The sequence below is a fragment of the Mobula birostris genome, chromosome 14 (genome assembly GCF_030028105.1).
Source record: "Mobula birostris isolate sMobBir1 chromosome 14, sMobBir1.hap1, whole genome shotgun sequence".
Classification (NCBI taxonomy): domain Eukaryota; kingdom Metazoa; phylum Chordata; class Chondrichthyes; order Myliobatiformes; family Myliobatidae; genus Mobula; species Mobula birostris.
The window spans coordinates 71,780,813-71,796,708 of NC_092383.1; the positions used below are offsets into that span (position 1 = coordinate 71,780,813).

Here is a 15,896-nt window from a genome sequence, read left to right on the forward strand (position 1 = left end):
TAACAGCACCTTTCTGAATTCCAGTTTCAGTGAGAAAATCACATCAATTTTTTTCGCATCGATGGGACCATTATGCATAATGTCTAGCCACAAGAGATTCTCTATGTACTCATTAAGTCACATTCCCACCTTTTGAAGCCCAGCAGAATGAATCATTTGTCTGAAGTGGGTACTTACTTTATGTTGATGTAAATCAGTGTATTTTATTATGTGCTGTTACCCAGGAGAGGTCAGTGTCTTGTATTGTGCCGCCTATCCATTGCAGTCATAGATAGATGAACTTTGCCCAGCTAGGTGGCCTAATTAGCTGTGTCACTTTCTAATGCCCACTTTGTCTGTTACAGATATGCAGCAGCAGTACAGGACGGTTCGCAGTACTTTGTTCTACTCATTATAACAGATGGGGTTATCTCGGACATGGCACAGACTAAAGAAGCTATTGTTAATGTAAGTCCTATTTCTTCCTGTTAACCCAACAGATCATAATCAGTGTGAATGGAAGTTGACTAAGAACCATCCTTGAAATCATTTAGCCTTTCATGAAGTATGCATGCACCAAAATCGTAATCCAATGCAAAATCTATTACTTGCTACAAATAAGCTTGTTGAAACAAGATTGCTTTATTGAAACGATGAAATGTGGAATTAGTTATTAAAAGAAAACTACTGTATATTCAGTGCAATGTTTATCTTTCCTGGATTCATAATTTAACTATTATGTTTTGTCTTTAATACTTGATCCCTCTGTTGTTATTCATTTGTTTGAAGACTTGCTGAAAACTGTGATCTTGCTAAACCTGTTAATGGTGTACGTTTGAACTTAGAAAACCGAACGTATCCATATGTGCTCTCCTTTACAGATGGTGGCTGGATAGTTCATAACCAACCAAGCAGCTTTTAAAATATGTGATTTGAATGAAAGAAGTTGTTGAGCCTTAAATTGAGACCCACTACACTAAAACTCAAATAATCCGGTTTTAGCAGTGCTGGACTGGAAAATTTTCCACACTATTAAGTGTTATTTTTATTAATATGACAATGCACTATTAATTCATGCATTTTATATGTAGGTCAGTGTTCACATATATTTTCTAGTGTGTCAGGTAAATTTAAAGAGATCAGGAGGATCAACATATGATTATCAGACATGCAACATATCCAAAAACAACCATTGAACTTCAGTGGTATTGAGTCAAAAAGGAGTGTGGGAATCAGGGTCATGGTTAATCAGCAGGATATGAGGGAAGTGCAGTCCTGGTGATTGGAAAGGGTCGTGAGGGAGCAGGGCAGCAATTGTCCGATGAACCGCATGTTAAGCTACTGAAATTTCTATATAGTCAGCCAGCAGATTATTAGAGTATTAGTGTAATTCTGTAAGTATCTATAACACTTGTCTTCTTTTTAAGTTTCCTTACTGAGAAACCTGGATAAGATTGACAACTGGTTTAGCATACACTTGAAGGGCTGATTGAACATGTCACATTTGATCATCAAATACTCATCTGTTTGACATCAGATCACTTGACAACTGGACTTAGTTTGCAAACATCACTGGATTATTTACTCCATTATTTATAATTCAATCTATTTCAACAAATGCAGCATAAATTATGTAACACATGAATTGTAATTTTATCTTCAAATGTGATTTCAAACCTCAGACACGGATTTCTCATGAGTGCAAATACTTGGTGTTCGGCATCTGAAATATTAAAAAATGTCTTTTCAACTGAGAAAAAAATGTACCATTGTTATGTAGGCTAGATTCACCATTTAATGTATTTCCTTCTGACAGCATAGGTAAAGATTTAATATTCATTGATGTGAGAAGGGTAAGATTAATGTTATAACAAGATAAATCCTGATTAAATCTGATTGCTGTTCATGGTAACTGAAGACATCTTTAGTCTGCTGTGGAAGGAACTGAAGTTGTTTGCATTTATAATGGTTATCGGTGAACCAAGGAATCAGAATAGTACAACACATTTTCAGCTCATGTCATCCATGCTGTCTGTGATGTCTGTCAATGCTCTTTCCACCTGAGTGTAGTAGCTTTGTATCCTTATGTGCAGTTCTTATCCAAGTACCTATTCAAATGCCTTTCAAATGCATCTCTGGCATTTGTTCCAGATACCACACTCTGTGTGGAAAAACTTACCCCTCAGGTCCCTGGTCTTCCCACCCCTCACTGTCACCTTAAACCTGTGCCCACTAGTGTAGACTCCCCTGTCCTGGGAGCATAAGATTATGATTATTGCCTAATGTCACCTCCCATATTCCAGCGAGAATAAATCCGGCCCATCTAATCCCCCATACAACCATCCGTTCCAGGCAATATCCTGCTACATTTCTTATGCAGTTTCTCTGTAACTATTAAATCCTTCCTGTGAAATGCCACAGCAAATCACCTGATTATCAGATATGCAACAGGTTCACAAACTAGCTATCGGACGCCAGTGGTATGCCTGTTTCACACAGGAGAGCGGTCCCTCCCTCAGCAGCAAAATCAGTGAAGATACAGACAAAAAAAAAAGAACATCTGTGGTGAGAGAAACAGAATTAATGTCCTTCAGAATTTGATATAAAATGATAATTTTTGAAGCATTTTAAATGCTTTACTGCATTAAGTGTCTTCTGTAAGTTGTTGTACTTCTTGTTCAACATCACGTATCTAAAAATTGTAAAGTTTCATTTTAAAAGATCAAAAAAAAAGCATGGGAGAAAATACACTAGCCACTTTATTAGGTACAAGAGGTATCTTATAAAGTGGCCATTAAGGGTATGTCTGTGGTTTTCCACTGTGTAGCCCATCCACTTCAAGTTTCAACGTGCTATACGTTCAAAGGTGCTCTTCTGCACACCACTGCTTTAATGCGTGGTTAGTTGAGTTACTGTCACCTTCTTATAAATTTGAAGGAGTCTGACCATTCTCTTCCGACCTCTCTCATTAACAGTGTGTTTTCCCCCTCAGAACTGCCGCTCACTGGATGTTTCTTGTTTTTTTTTCTTTTGCACAATTCTCTAAACTCGAGAGACTGTTGTGCATGAACATCCCAGGAGATCAGCAGTTTCTGAGATACTGAAACCACCCCACCTGGAACCAATTTCATGGCCAAGTCACTTAGGTCACATTCCTTCCCCATTCTAATGTTTCATTTCAACAACAAATGAACCTCTTAACCATCTCTGCATGCTTTATGCATTGAGTTGCTGCCACATGTTTAGCTGATTATTTGCATTAAGAAGCAGGGCAACAGGAGTACATAATAAAATGGCCACTGAGTGGATGTTTTGCTACACATTTCTTCACTTAGGTTTAGACCATAAGACAAAGGAGCAGAAGTTGGCCATTTGGCCCATCAGGTCTGCTCCGCCATTTTATCATGAGCTGATTCATTCTCCCATTTAGTCCCACTCTCCCGCCTTCTCACCATAACCTTTGATGCCCTGGCTACTCAGATACCTATCAATCTCTGCCTTAAATACACTCAATGACTTGGCCTCCACTGCCGCCCGTGGCAACAAATTCCATAGATTCACCACCCTCTGGCTAAAAAAATTTCTTCGCATCTCTGTTCTGAATGGGCGCCCTTCAATCCTTAAGTCATGCCCTCTTGTACTAGACTCTCCCATCATGGGAAACAACTTTGCCACATCCACTCTGTCCATGCCTTTCAACATTCGAAGTGTTTCTATGAGGTCCCCCCTCATTCTTCTAAACTCCAAGGAATACAGTCCAAGAGCAGACAAACGTTCCTCATATGTTAACCCTCTCATTCCCGGAATCATTCTAGTGAATCTTCTCTGAACCCTCTCCTTTCTTAAATAAGGAGACCAAAACTGCCCACGGTACTCTAAGTGAGGTCTCACCAGCACCTTATAGAGCCTCAACATCACAATCTCATTTAAATCCTTTATAGGATGTGCTTATCACAGATAGGTCAGTTTATGTTGCTTCTCTCTGATTGCCTTTAAGGAGATAGTGATGAGTTCCCTTTTTGAGTCCTTGTGTTGAAAATACTCCCATAATGCTGTTGGGAAGAATGTTCTAGGATGTAGGTCCAGCAACGATGGACAGTGTATGATTTTGGCTGCCGAGTTGCGACAAAGGGTTGATGAGGGTGAGTTAAGTAAGTTTAACTTTTGTGTTGGTTCTGTCACTGGTGAGAGATGACCTTGATAATAGCCCTTGAGGCCCTCCACTGATTGAGCTTCTCTGATTGAAGTGGTCTACCAAATGGAGGAGAAATGATTTTTTTCATCTCAGGGCAAGCAGTAGATGTAATTAACATCATGTTTCTACGTTATACCTGTTGGCAAGTATTTTGCATGGGGCTTCTCCTTCCTGGGTGCACCGATATGCTCCCACCTTTACAATTATTCCCATTTAATAAAGAAATTGTAAATGAAGAGTTAAACGTAAATCCTTGATAATCCCTAATCCATAAACACAAGAGGTTCTGCAGATGCTGGAAGTCCAGAGCAACACACACAAAATGCTGGAGGAACTCAGCAGGCAGTAATCCCTAATACATGCAGTGTCTGGCAGTATCTATGGAAATGAATAAACAGTTGATGTTTTGGGCCAAGATCCCTCTTCTGGACTCCTCAGCCCGAAACTCTTTTCCATAGATCCATAGATGTTGCCTGACCTGCTGAGTTCCTTCAGCATTCTGTGTGTGTGTGTGTGTGTGTGTGTGTGTGTGTGTGTGTGTGTGTATGTGTGTGTGTTGCTTTGAATTTCCAACATCTGCAGAATTCGAGGTGTTTATGACATGCAGTAGCCTTTTTTTAAACTACCTTATGAGGAAGAATTTCAGAATAGTGTCACTAAAGTAAAGTAAGCTCCTCAGCTGTCGAATTCTGATTGGCTCCAGGTGATTATCATTGTAACATGAGTCTGAGGTAGCTCCAATTGTGGATTCAGCGTGTGTACTCAAGTCCAGTTTCTTTGTTTGTTCTGATCCATTTTATATAAAATGCACTCAGTTCCTCCCTTCTGAACACAAAGATCAGTTGCTCGCAAAAGGAAATCAATAAAATCCACAGTGTAGTCCAAACAAGATCAGCAGAAAGGTAGCAGCAGTTAAACTGGCTGCAACTGGGAACAGCTCACGTCAGAAGAATAACTTGCAATGAAACTTTTGGGCTTTGATATTTACCGGAACAAAGGAATTGAGTGTCAGGGAACCCAAAAATGTGGAAGTCATTCCATTTATGACAGCAGGAACTCGATTTACTTGCTTTTTTCTTCATTTCACTGCTGCTAGGTGATGAAAAAAAAATGACCGTCTACGTGCTTAGCAGGTAGCAATTCAGGTGCTAAAATGCCACAGCTGGATATTGTAAATGAGAAAGAAAAAGAGAGGAAGCAAAGGGCGAGGTGTTGCTTGAGTGAGAGGTGCAAGTCAGCAACTGACAGGGAGAAATTGAAACAAGATCAGGGTATTTTGGAGACGTGGAGGAGACACTTCTGTGTCCCTTGGATGACAAGCAGGACAATGAGAAGTCCCTGTCTGCCCAATTCATCACCATGGTTTCAGCAGTTCCTCAGTTCTGGCTGGTGTGTGTCACCGGGCATGGTAGCATAGTGGCGAGCACAAGGGTATCACAGCCTCAGTGACCTGAGTTCAATTCCCATCTGTGCCTGGAAAGGTTTTATACATTCTTCCCTCCAGGTGCTCTGATATTCTTCCACACTCCAAAGACGTACAGACAGGTTAGTAGTTAAATTGGTCATGTGAGTGGGATAGGCTTATTCAGCTAGAAGGGCCTGTTAACGTGCTATATCTTAAAATAAACATTTAAATAAATAAAATGGTCACCCAGTCGGTGTTTATTTTTCTCAGTGTAGGTGAGAGTAAATTATGAATACAGAATGCAGTACCTGGAAAATATACAGGTGGATCACAACTTCACCTCAAAAAAACATTTGGTTCCCTGGATGGTAGGAAGGGAAGAGGTGAAAGGATGGGTGTTGTTTCTCTTGCAGTTGCATGGGAAAGTAGAGAGAATACAAGTAGTATTTCAGATCAATGGCCAGTGTGTTCTGATAAAAGGTCACTGATTGAAAAGTTAACTCTGTTTCTCACTACACAAGTTCTGCCTGACCTGCCAAGTACGAGGGGTGATTGATAAGTTTGTGGCCTAAGGTAGAAGGAGTCAGTTTTTAAAAAACCTAGTACATTTATTTTGCAACATAGTCCCCTCCCACATTTACACTCTTAGTCCAGCGGTGGTGGGGCATACGGATCCCTTCTTTGTAGAAGTCGGCGTCTTGGACCTCCAGAAAGTGGTCCACGGCAGGGATGATTGATAAGTTCGTGGCCTATGGTAGAAGGAGATGAGTTATTAACCTCAAACGTTCTGTATAATCACTCAAAGAGTTGATCTGCACGTGCATGTAAAGAGAGCTGTGTAACTCATCTCCGTGTATTTTTCATATGGTTCATTGATACCCTTCAGAGAAGGAAACTTGTCATTCTTACTCACCTTGGTGTACACGTGACTAATTACACTTAAACTGCTTCCTCAGCCCAGGGAAAGTCAATTACGCACACTTACTACTGGCATTACCAGTGACAACCACATCCCATGAATTAATTAAATTAAAAAAGCATTAATATGTACTCTGTCCTCTAGGCCTTTGACACACTTGAAATATCTTTGTTGTCCATTCTCAATTTCCTATAGTTTTAATATGGAAATGGATTTTCTTCTATTATAGACTCAAAATATGTGAAGCCTATGTAACAGTTAACATTACATTTTCACACCACTCTGCATTAAGTATTGAGTCAAAGTTGAGTTTATTGTCATATGCACACGTACATGTATGCACAGATACAATGAGAAATCTACTTGTGGCAGCATTATAGACAACTCCGACACTGTTCTCAAAGCCTCCTTGAAAATATGTGACATCTTCACGGTTTTAGTAGAATCTCTGCTTCATGGCTACTCAATTGTGAATGGAATGTTTTGAAGGTATTAAGACCTCTTCACTGTGAGCATTTAGATGTCCAGTGAAAACAGCAGAGAAGTGCTCTATGTAACCCAATATACACCCACCTGCACTGTCAAACAATTCCAGTTACCTCCACCCTCCCCCTTCCCTTGTGGTAAGGTCTATGGAAACGATAATTGACCTCCACAGTCATGTCAAAACCCACAGAATCAGAGTGGAGAACATCGTCCTTTACACCAGGTGACTGCCTCAAAAGAGATTTCAACCAAACCCCTTCCACCACTGGAACCTTTGTACCACTGACATAATGCTATTTTATACTGTTCATTGATTCTTAAACTTTTGCATTTGAGGAGTTAACTTTACAGGTGGAGTATCACTGAATTTGGTTTCCCCTTGGCTGTCATATCTTTGACCAATTTCACACCCAATGCCAGTGATATTAAACCAGATTCTGATACTGATTTGCCCTACAATTCCCAGTGAAAACAGAAGGAATACACCACCTCCCACACAGCCCAGGCACCGTTGGCAGAGTCTGTGGGGCTCACTTCGTCCCCATCGGTTACCTCTTAACCCATTGAATTCCCTTGGAGCCTGATGATGCAGTGAATTGACAGATTCAGCAGTGTAGACTTTCCAAAATATCCCAACTCTCCCATATCGGAAAGCCTTTGAACAGTTTAGGAATTCTTCAGCTCCAATAACTGGTGATTCTGAAATCCAGAAAAATGGTTTATCTTAGAATATTTCATGTGAAGCCAGTTGGTGGAATATAAACAAAGAGAGCCAACAAGACCACTACTTTGCATAACTAGATGTTACAAAGACACTATTAAAGCAGCATGTTGCCCATAATGAATGTATGAAAGAAAATCACTATAATTGCCTTCAGTAAAACCTATGGCACAATAAAGTATGAAGAGATTATTTAAGTAAATAAATAATTGTTTTGAATAGTTGCTCTTTAGAAAGCAACATGTATGTTTTTAAGAAGAAAAGCTGCTTTCAGAAATATTTACAATATTCCAGATTGTTTCAAGAATCCCTCACCCGAAACAGCTAAAGTACAAACTCTCCAGCAGAGATAAATAGCTTTTACTTCCCGAGGTCTTTGAATGATTAAATAGTAACGGTAACACTGCATAATTTTAAAGCTGGTTTTGTACACTAGTCACTCAAAGCCATTATTTTTTTTCATGTGAAGAGCATTTTGGAGTTAGATGGAAATTGCTGGCACTTGCCCAAGAAGAGGTGCTCTGTCAATGGCAGTATGAAACCTCTCCCCTTGGTACCCACATGCGTGCAGCCAGTTGCCGTAGCTATGGTTTTATGAAGCTGGCCGCAAGCCAGATAAGAAGCTGCTGGGGTGACTTGTTTTTTTTAGATTATGAAGACACGTAGTCCCCTTTTATTGTCATTTAGTAATGCATGCATTAAGAAATGATACATTATTTCCTCCAGTGTGATATCACAAAAACACAGGACAAACCAAGACTGAAAAAACTGACAAAACCACATAATTATACATATAGTTACAACAGTGCACAATACCATAACTTGATGAAGAAAGTCCGTGAGCACAGTAAAGTTTAAAGTTTCTCAAATGTCCCACATCTCACGCAGACGGGAGAGGGAAGAAAAACTCCCTGCCATGCCAACCACAATCCGACTCTGAGTCATCCGAAAACTTCGAGCTCTGATCAGCTCTGCGACACGAGTACTGAGCGCCATCTCTGTCCGAGTGATTCGACCTCTTTCTTGTTCGCCAAAAGTAGGCAAGGCCGGGGACTTTGAGGCCTACCCTCCGAAAGATTCCCAACCACACAGTAATGACAGCAGTGGATGGGCGTTTCAGAAATTTCTCCAGATGTTCCTCTGTGATTTCACGTCCATTTTCCATCAAATCAGAAATGTCCACAGCCCCTATTTAACAGATACGACAACATTTTTCACCGGAGAGCTGCACTTCATTTGTGAAGAATCTCTGGACTACTGTTCTTGACACGTTTTGATGGTTTCCTGCTAAGCTGCCTTGGACCTGGATGAATTAACATCAAATAAAAATATCCAAAGAGTATCAATATTTGGTACTGTAATTAAGACAGTGGAGGAAACAGCCTTTATCTAAAGTTCAAAGTAAATTTATTATTATGCCGCCAAATACTACCTTGAGATTTGTTTCCTTGCAGGCATTTACAGGAAAACAAAGAAATACAATCGAGTTTATGAAAAACTATAAATTCAAAGACTGGCAAACAACCCATGTACAAATGAAGATAAATCATGCAAATAATAAAAAAGTAAATAAATAATTACTAAGTTGTAGCGTTCTTGACAATGAGTCTATAGGTTGTGGATCCATTTCAGCACTGAGGTGAGTGAAGTTATTCAGTGATAAGAGTGAAATAAACAGGAAATAGCTTCTTAGAGTAGGATTGCTCTGAACAGTTGCACAGGAATTGACATGTTGGGCTTCACGGCTGAACAGGTGAGAAGACAGCTGAAATGTCTCAACCCAAGCAAGGCTGCAGGACCGGATGGTGTCAGTACCTGGGTGCTCAAAGCCTGTGCCCCTCAGCTATGTGGAGTACTTTGCCATGTATTCAACATGAGCCTGAGGCTCTGAAGGGTTCCTGTACTGTGGACGACGTCCTGCCTCGTCCCTGTGCCAAAGACGCCACGCCCCAGGGCCTCAATGACTACAGAACGGTGGCATTGACCTCCCACATCATGAAGACCCCAGAGAGACTCGTTCTGGAGCTGCTCCGGCTTATGGTCAGGCCACACTTAGATCCCCTCCAGTTCGTCTACCAGCCCCGACTAGGAGTTGAGGATGCCATTGTCTACCTGCTGAACCGTGTCTACGCCCACCTGGACAAGCCAGCGAGCACTGTGAGGGTCATGTTTTTTGACTTCTCCAGTGCGTTCAACACCATCCGCCCTGCTCTGCTGGGGGAGAAGCTGACAGCGATGCAGGTGGATGCTTCCCTGGTATCATGGATTCTTGATTACCTGACTGGCAGACCACAGTACGCGTGCTTGCAACACTGTGTGTCCGACAGAGTGATCAGCAGCACTGGGGCTCCACAGGGGACTGTCTTGTCTCCCTTTCTCTTCACCATTTACACCTCGGACTTCAACTACTGCACAGAGTCTTGTCATCTTCAGAAGTTTTCTGATGACTCTGCCATAGTTGGATGCATCAGCAAGGGAGATGAGGCTGAGTACAGGGCTACGGTAGGAAACTTTGTCACATGGTGTTAGCAGAATTATTTACAGCTTAATGTGAAAAAGACTAAGGAGCTGGTGGTAGACCTGAGGAGAGCTAAGGTACCGGTGACCCCTGTTTCCATCCAGGGGGTCAGTGTGGACATGGTGGAGGATTACAAATACCTGGGGATACGAATTGACAATAAACTGGACTGGTCAAAGAACACTGAGGATGTCTACAAGAAGGGTCAGAACCGTCTCTATTTCCTGAGGAGACTGAGGTCCTTTAACATCTGCCGGACGATGTTGAGGATATTTTACGAGTCTGTGGTGGCCAGTGCTCTCATGTTTGCTGTTGTGTGCTGGGGCAGCAGGCTGAGGGTAGCAGACACCAACAGAATCAACAAACTCATTCGTAAGGCCAGTGATGTTGTGGGGATGGAGCTGGACTCTCTCACGGTGGTGTCTGAAAAGAGGGTGCTGTCTAAGTTGCATGCCATCTTGGTCAATGTGTCCCATCCACTACATAATGTACTGGGTGGGCATAGGAGTACATTCAGCCAGAGACTCATTCCTCCAAGACGCAGCACAGAGCGTCATAGGAAGTCATTCCTGCCTGTGGCCATCAAACTTTACAACTCCTCCCTTGGAGGGTCAGACACCCTGAGCCGATAGGCTGGTCCTGGACTTATTTACTGGCATAATTTACATATTACTACTTAACTATTTATGGTTCTATTACTATTTATTATTTATGGTGCAACTGTAATGAAAACCAATTTCCCCCGGGATCAATAAAGTATGACTATGACTAAGCTTTGCTCCAATCAAACACAGCAAACGTTTTAGCATAGCCGATTTTCCTTGTTTCCCAGCCCTTGCTCCTTTCTTCCTCTGACATTCATCTTCCTTAATAAACTTACATTGGTTTGCACCTGTCACCATCTACTAACAAGAAGACAAACAGCTGCCCTACTTCTAAACTTTTAAGTCTGTTAAAAAAAAAAAGCTGCTTCCAAGTTTGTGTCTTGTATTATAGTTTTATAACCCTAATGCAAATCCTGGGGGGAAAAATCCTCAAAGATTATCTCGCCTCCCATTAATTTTTTGAACTCTTCACAGAATTTCTTTGTCAACTTAGTAGCTATTTTTATGATTTCTAGAACAGCAAGAATGGCAAACTTATGGGCATAGGCTTGTTTCCTGACAGATGTTAACTCACTAGGACAGCATTGTAGTATCAGCATCGGTACAGCATTACCATCAGCACGAACACTGATGTTAATTAATAGGAAAATCATGAAGCCAAATACACTCATGGACACTTCATTAGGGTCAGAAGTGTATATATTGAGTGTTTACAAAGAATTTCCATGTATTCATTATTTATTTGAACAGGAAAATGTTTGAAACAAAAATAGGAATGCTCAGTAGTTCAGGCAACATCTGATGAGATCACCTTTGTTCATAATTTTTCTCTTCGCAGATGCTGCATGGCATGCTGTGTATTTCCAACATTCCAACATTTTCTAATCCACCCAATATCTCAATCCTTGATTATAATTCTGAAATAGGCTTGTAAGTGGTACCCTGATTCAAGATAGTCTCTATTGATTTTGTGAACTTAATTTGCACTTGCACACAATTTATGACAATCATAAAACACTTAGCACTAAGCAAACATTCTTTTACAATGTGCACTATGATTTGGTATGCCACAGCAATTGCAGGCTATTCATAACGTAACTTGTGTACAGAATTTACAGCAGCCCTAAAGAGAAGAGAAGATACTATGTATTAATATGTATGTTTGTAAATTTAAACATAGATGGCGTGGTCTTTTATGCAAATTAACAACAAGTAAATCCCCTTAAAGTAAAACAGATTAAGTGTGCATTCCACTCAAACTAAATGGAGCAGAACACTCTCTGCTGAGATTTCTCTTGGGAGTGAATTGAGTGATCTGCAATGACTAGGACTTAAAGCCATTCTGCGGAGTAAGTGAAAATAATTAAGTTAGAACAGTTAAGACACAGTTAAGAAATCAGTCACCAGAAGACCGGAACTTTGTGCAATAAATTATTTCCTTATTTCATAGATTATAATTTGGCTGTCCACTATCTTGGCACATGAAACATAACAAGGTCAGTCAGGCAGCAATGCTTGGCAGAGATGTAGAAAAGAGCCAAATACATGAGCAGTAAATCTTTTCTACAGTGTTCCACCTCTTGTTAGATGGAAATTACAACTCACTTAAGGAACCTCATCCTGGACACTCAGTGATTCAGGCACAGCTTCCTCCCCTCTGCCATTGGATTTCTAAATGGACATTGAAACCATGAACACTACCTCACTACTTTTTTTTCTGGGTTTATTTATTGCACTACTTGTTTTAACTTAATTATTTAACAGATAGATAATTTATTGATCTCAAAGGAAATTACATTGTCATGGTAGCAGTCCAAGTGCACAGATAAAAATATTAAAAGAGAAGTAGAAAGAATAAAAAAATAAGTTACTACAAGCAGTCTAACAGGAAGGGGTGTAGGTTGGCTCATTATAGAGCCTAATGGCTGAGGGTAAGAATGACATCATATACCGCTCTTTGGAGCAGTGCAATTGTCTAAGTCTATTACTAAATGTGCTCCCCTGTTCAGCCAAGGTGGCATGTAGAGGGTGAGAAACATTGTCCAGAATTGCCAAGATTTTCCATAAGGTCCTTTGTTCTACCACAGCCTCCAGTGTGTCCAGTTTGACTCCTATAACAGAGCCAGCCTTTCTAATCAGTCTATTGAGCCTGTTGGCATCAGCCGTGTTGATACCGTTGCCCCAGCACTCCACTGCATAGAAAATTGTACAGGCAACAATAAACTGGTAGAACATGTGATGGAGAGGCCTGCGTTCTCCAAAGGACCTCAGACTCCTCAGGAAATAGAGGCAGCTCTGGCCCTTCTTGCATACAGCCTGTTATGATGGTGCTCCATTCTAGTCTGTCATCCAGGTGCTCTCCCAGGAACTTGTAGGTCCACACAACATCCATGTCCCCGGCATCAATAGGAACAGGGAGCAGTGCAGGTTTGGCCTTCCTAAACTCCTTCACCATCTCTTCTGTCTTACTGATGTTGAGCTGCAGATGATACAGCTTGCACCATTTGACAAAGTCCTCTGCCAGATTCATCCTCCTGTCCTCCCTTTATACACTCAACTATTGCAGAGTCATCAGAGAATTTCTGCAGATAACATGACTCAGTGTTGTATCTAAATTCCCAGGTATACAGGGTAAACAGAAAGAGAGCCAATACGGTCCCCCATGGGGCCCAGTGCTGCTTATAGATATGTCTGACACAGCTCTGAAGCCACACATACTGTGGTCTGCCAGTCAGATAGTCCATTATCCGGAATACAAAGGAAGTGCCGATCTATATTGAATGGAGATTTTCCCGCAGCTATGAGAGCTGTATGGTATTGAAGGCACTTGAGAAATCAAAATCACTGCTGCCTTGTGTTTCCAAATGGGAGTAAGCTCTGTTCCGCAGGTAGGTGACAGCATAGTTGACTCCAATGTGCTCATGGTAGACAAACTTCAGGGGATCGGGGGCTGATCTGACCAGGAGTCGGAGGTGAGCTATGACCAGCCTCTCTAGAGACATCATGATGTGTGAGGTCAGGGCCACTGGACAGTAGTCATTCAAGACTTTCAGTTGGCCCTTCTCGGGTACTGGGACCACACATAATGTTTTCCCCACAGTCAGGACCCTTTCCAGGCTGAGACTCAGATCGACAATGCACTGGAGAATTCCACACAGCTGCTCAGTACACTCCTTCAGGACCTTGGGGTTCACACAATCTAGTCCCAATGCTTTGCCCTGTTTAATTTACCACAGAGCCCTTCTCACCTGCTCAGTAGTGAAGATGAGTCCATGATGACTGGGGAGTTGGTGGAAGCTGGGGACTGGGGGAGGTGAAGATTGGGATGATAGCAGTTGGTATGTGGAGGTTTGACTGGTAGGTGCACAGGAAGGAAGGGATGTAGACAGTGGCAGCCTGTGTTGTTCATCCACATGTTGAATTGGAGGGGTGAGGTGTGAAGAGGGGAGGCATTGTTGCTGAGGGAGCATTGAGTGCCTGTATACCTGGACTGGTGCACTGAGGGGGGTGTGAACAAGAGGGCAATTGTAAAACCTATTAAAGAATTGGTTTACCTCATTAGCCCAATCATGGCTGCATTTTGAGGCTCTACAGCTACACTGATTGAAGCCAGTGATGTTCTTCATGCCTCTCCACACCTCCTGTGTGCTACTCTGCCCAAGCTTGTTCTCCAGCTCTCTCCTGTATTCCGCATTAGCCACCTTGATCTTCTCCTTTAGCTCCCTCTGCACATGTTCCAAATCCTCCCTGTCTTCTGATCTAAAGGCTCTATTTTTGTGGTTGAGAAGAGCCTTTAGATCACTGGTGACACATGGTTTGTTGTTAAGGAAGCAGCGAACAGTACTTTATGATATTACAGTACCTACACAGAAGTTGATGTAGACAGCGATGCAATCAGTAAGTCTGTTAATGTCCTCCCCATATGTTTCAAAAAGCACACTCCAGTCAGTAACGTCAAAGCAGCCCTTCAAGGCCTTAATGGCCACTGGAGACCATTTCTTTACTATCTTGGTGGTACCTAGCTGTTGCTGTATTTCGGGCTTGTACAAGGGTATGAGATGAACCAGGTTGTGATCTGATTTTCCAAGTGGGGGGAGAGCTGGAGGGCTGTGCACATCTTTAGTATTTGCATACAAGAGTCCAGTGTTTTATGTTCTCTTGTATGACACTTGACAAACTGATTGAAGGTGGGTAGGGTTGTCGAGAAAGAAACATGGTTGAAGTCTCCTGGTATTACAATGAACGCATTGGGGTGTTGAGTCTGGAGTCTCGTAATGGTACTGCGTATAGACATATATATACTTAATATAACTCAGTTCTTTTCTCTATATTTATTTATCATGTATTTCATTATACTGCTGCCGTAAGGTCGTAAGGTTAATAAATTTCACGACATATGCCTGTGATATTAAATCTGAATCTGACTTGTCAAAGTGAGTGTGTCCAAAAGAATTTAGAAGAAAACTTAGTGCACTTTTTCAAGGTCCTTCCCAGACTGGTGCAAGCAGACCACTTCTAAATAGATGCCTGTGGCTTTCTCCGCTGCTTTCACATACTCGGATCCTTCACTGTCCAGGAAACTGATCAGTGAAGACCATAAGATATAGGAGCAGAATTAGGTCATTTGGCCCATCGAGTCTTCTCCGCCATTTCATCATGGCTGAACCAATTTTCCTCTCAATCCCAATCACCTGCCTTTGCCTCATATCCCTTCACTCCCTGACCAATCAAGAATCTATCAACTTCAGCCTTAAATATACATAAAGACTAGGCCTCTACAGCTACCTGTGGCAAAGAATTCTACAGGTTCACCACTCTCTGGCTAAAGAAATTCCTCCTCATTTCCTTTCTAAAAGGACACCACTCTATTCTGAGTCTGTGTCCTCTGGTCTTGGACTCTCCCACCACAGGAAACATCCTCTCTGCATCCACTTTATCAAGGCCTTTAACCATTCCAAAGGTTTCAATGAGGTCACCACTCATTCTTCTAAATTCTAGTCAATACAGGCCTAGAGCCATCAAACACTCTTCATATGACAAACCATTCAATCCTGGAATCATTTTCATG

At 41.6% G+C, this 15,896-nt stretch overlaps 1 protein-coding gene across 6 annotated transcripts in view; it reads left to right on the forward strand.

The window, feature by feature from the left end:
- LOC140209516 (copine-8-like) overlaps positions 1-15,896 on the forward strand; it is a 669,962-nt gene that overhangs the window by 576,718 nt on the left and 77,348 nt on the right. For all 6 annotated transcript variants that reach the window (XM_072277770.1, XM_072277771.1, XM_072277769.1 and 3 more), the window contains one exon: positions 345-447. In XM_072277770.1, the coding sequence (XP_072133871.1) occupies positions 345-447 (103 nt within the window). The remainder of the gene's footprint in view (positions 1-344; positions 448-15,896) is intronic.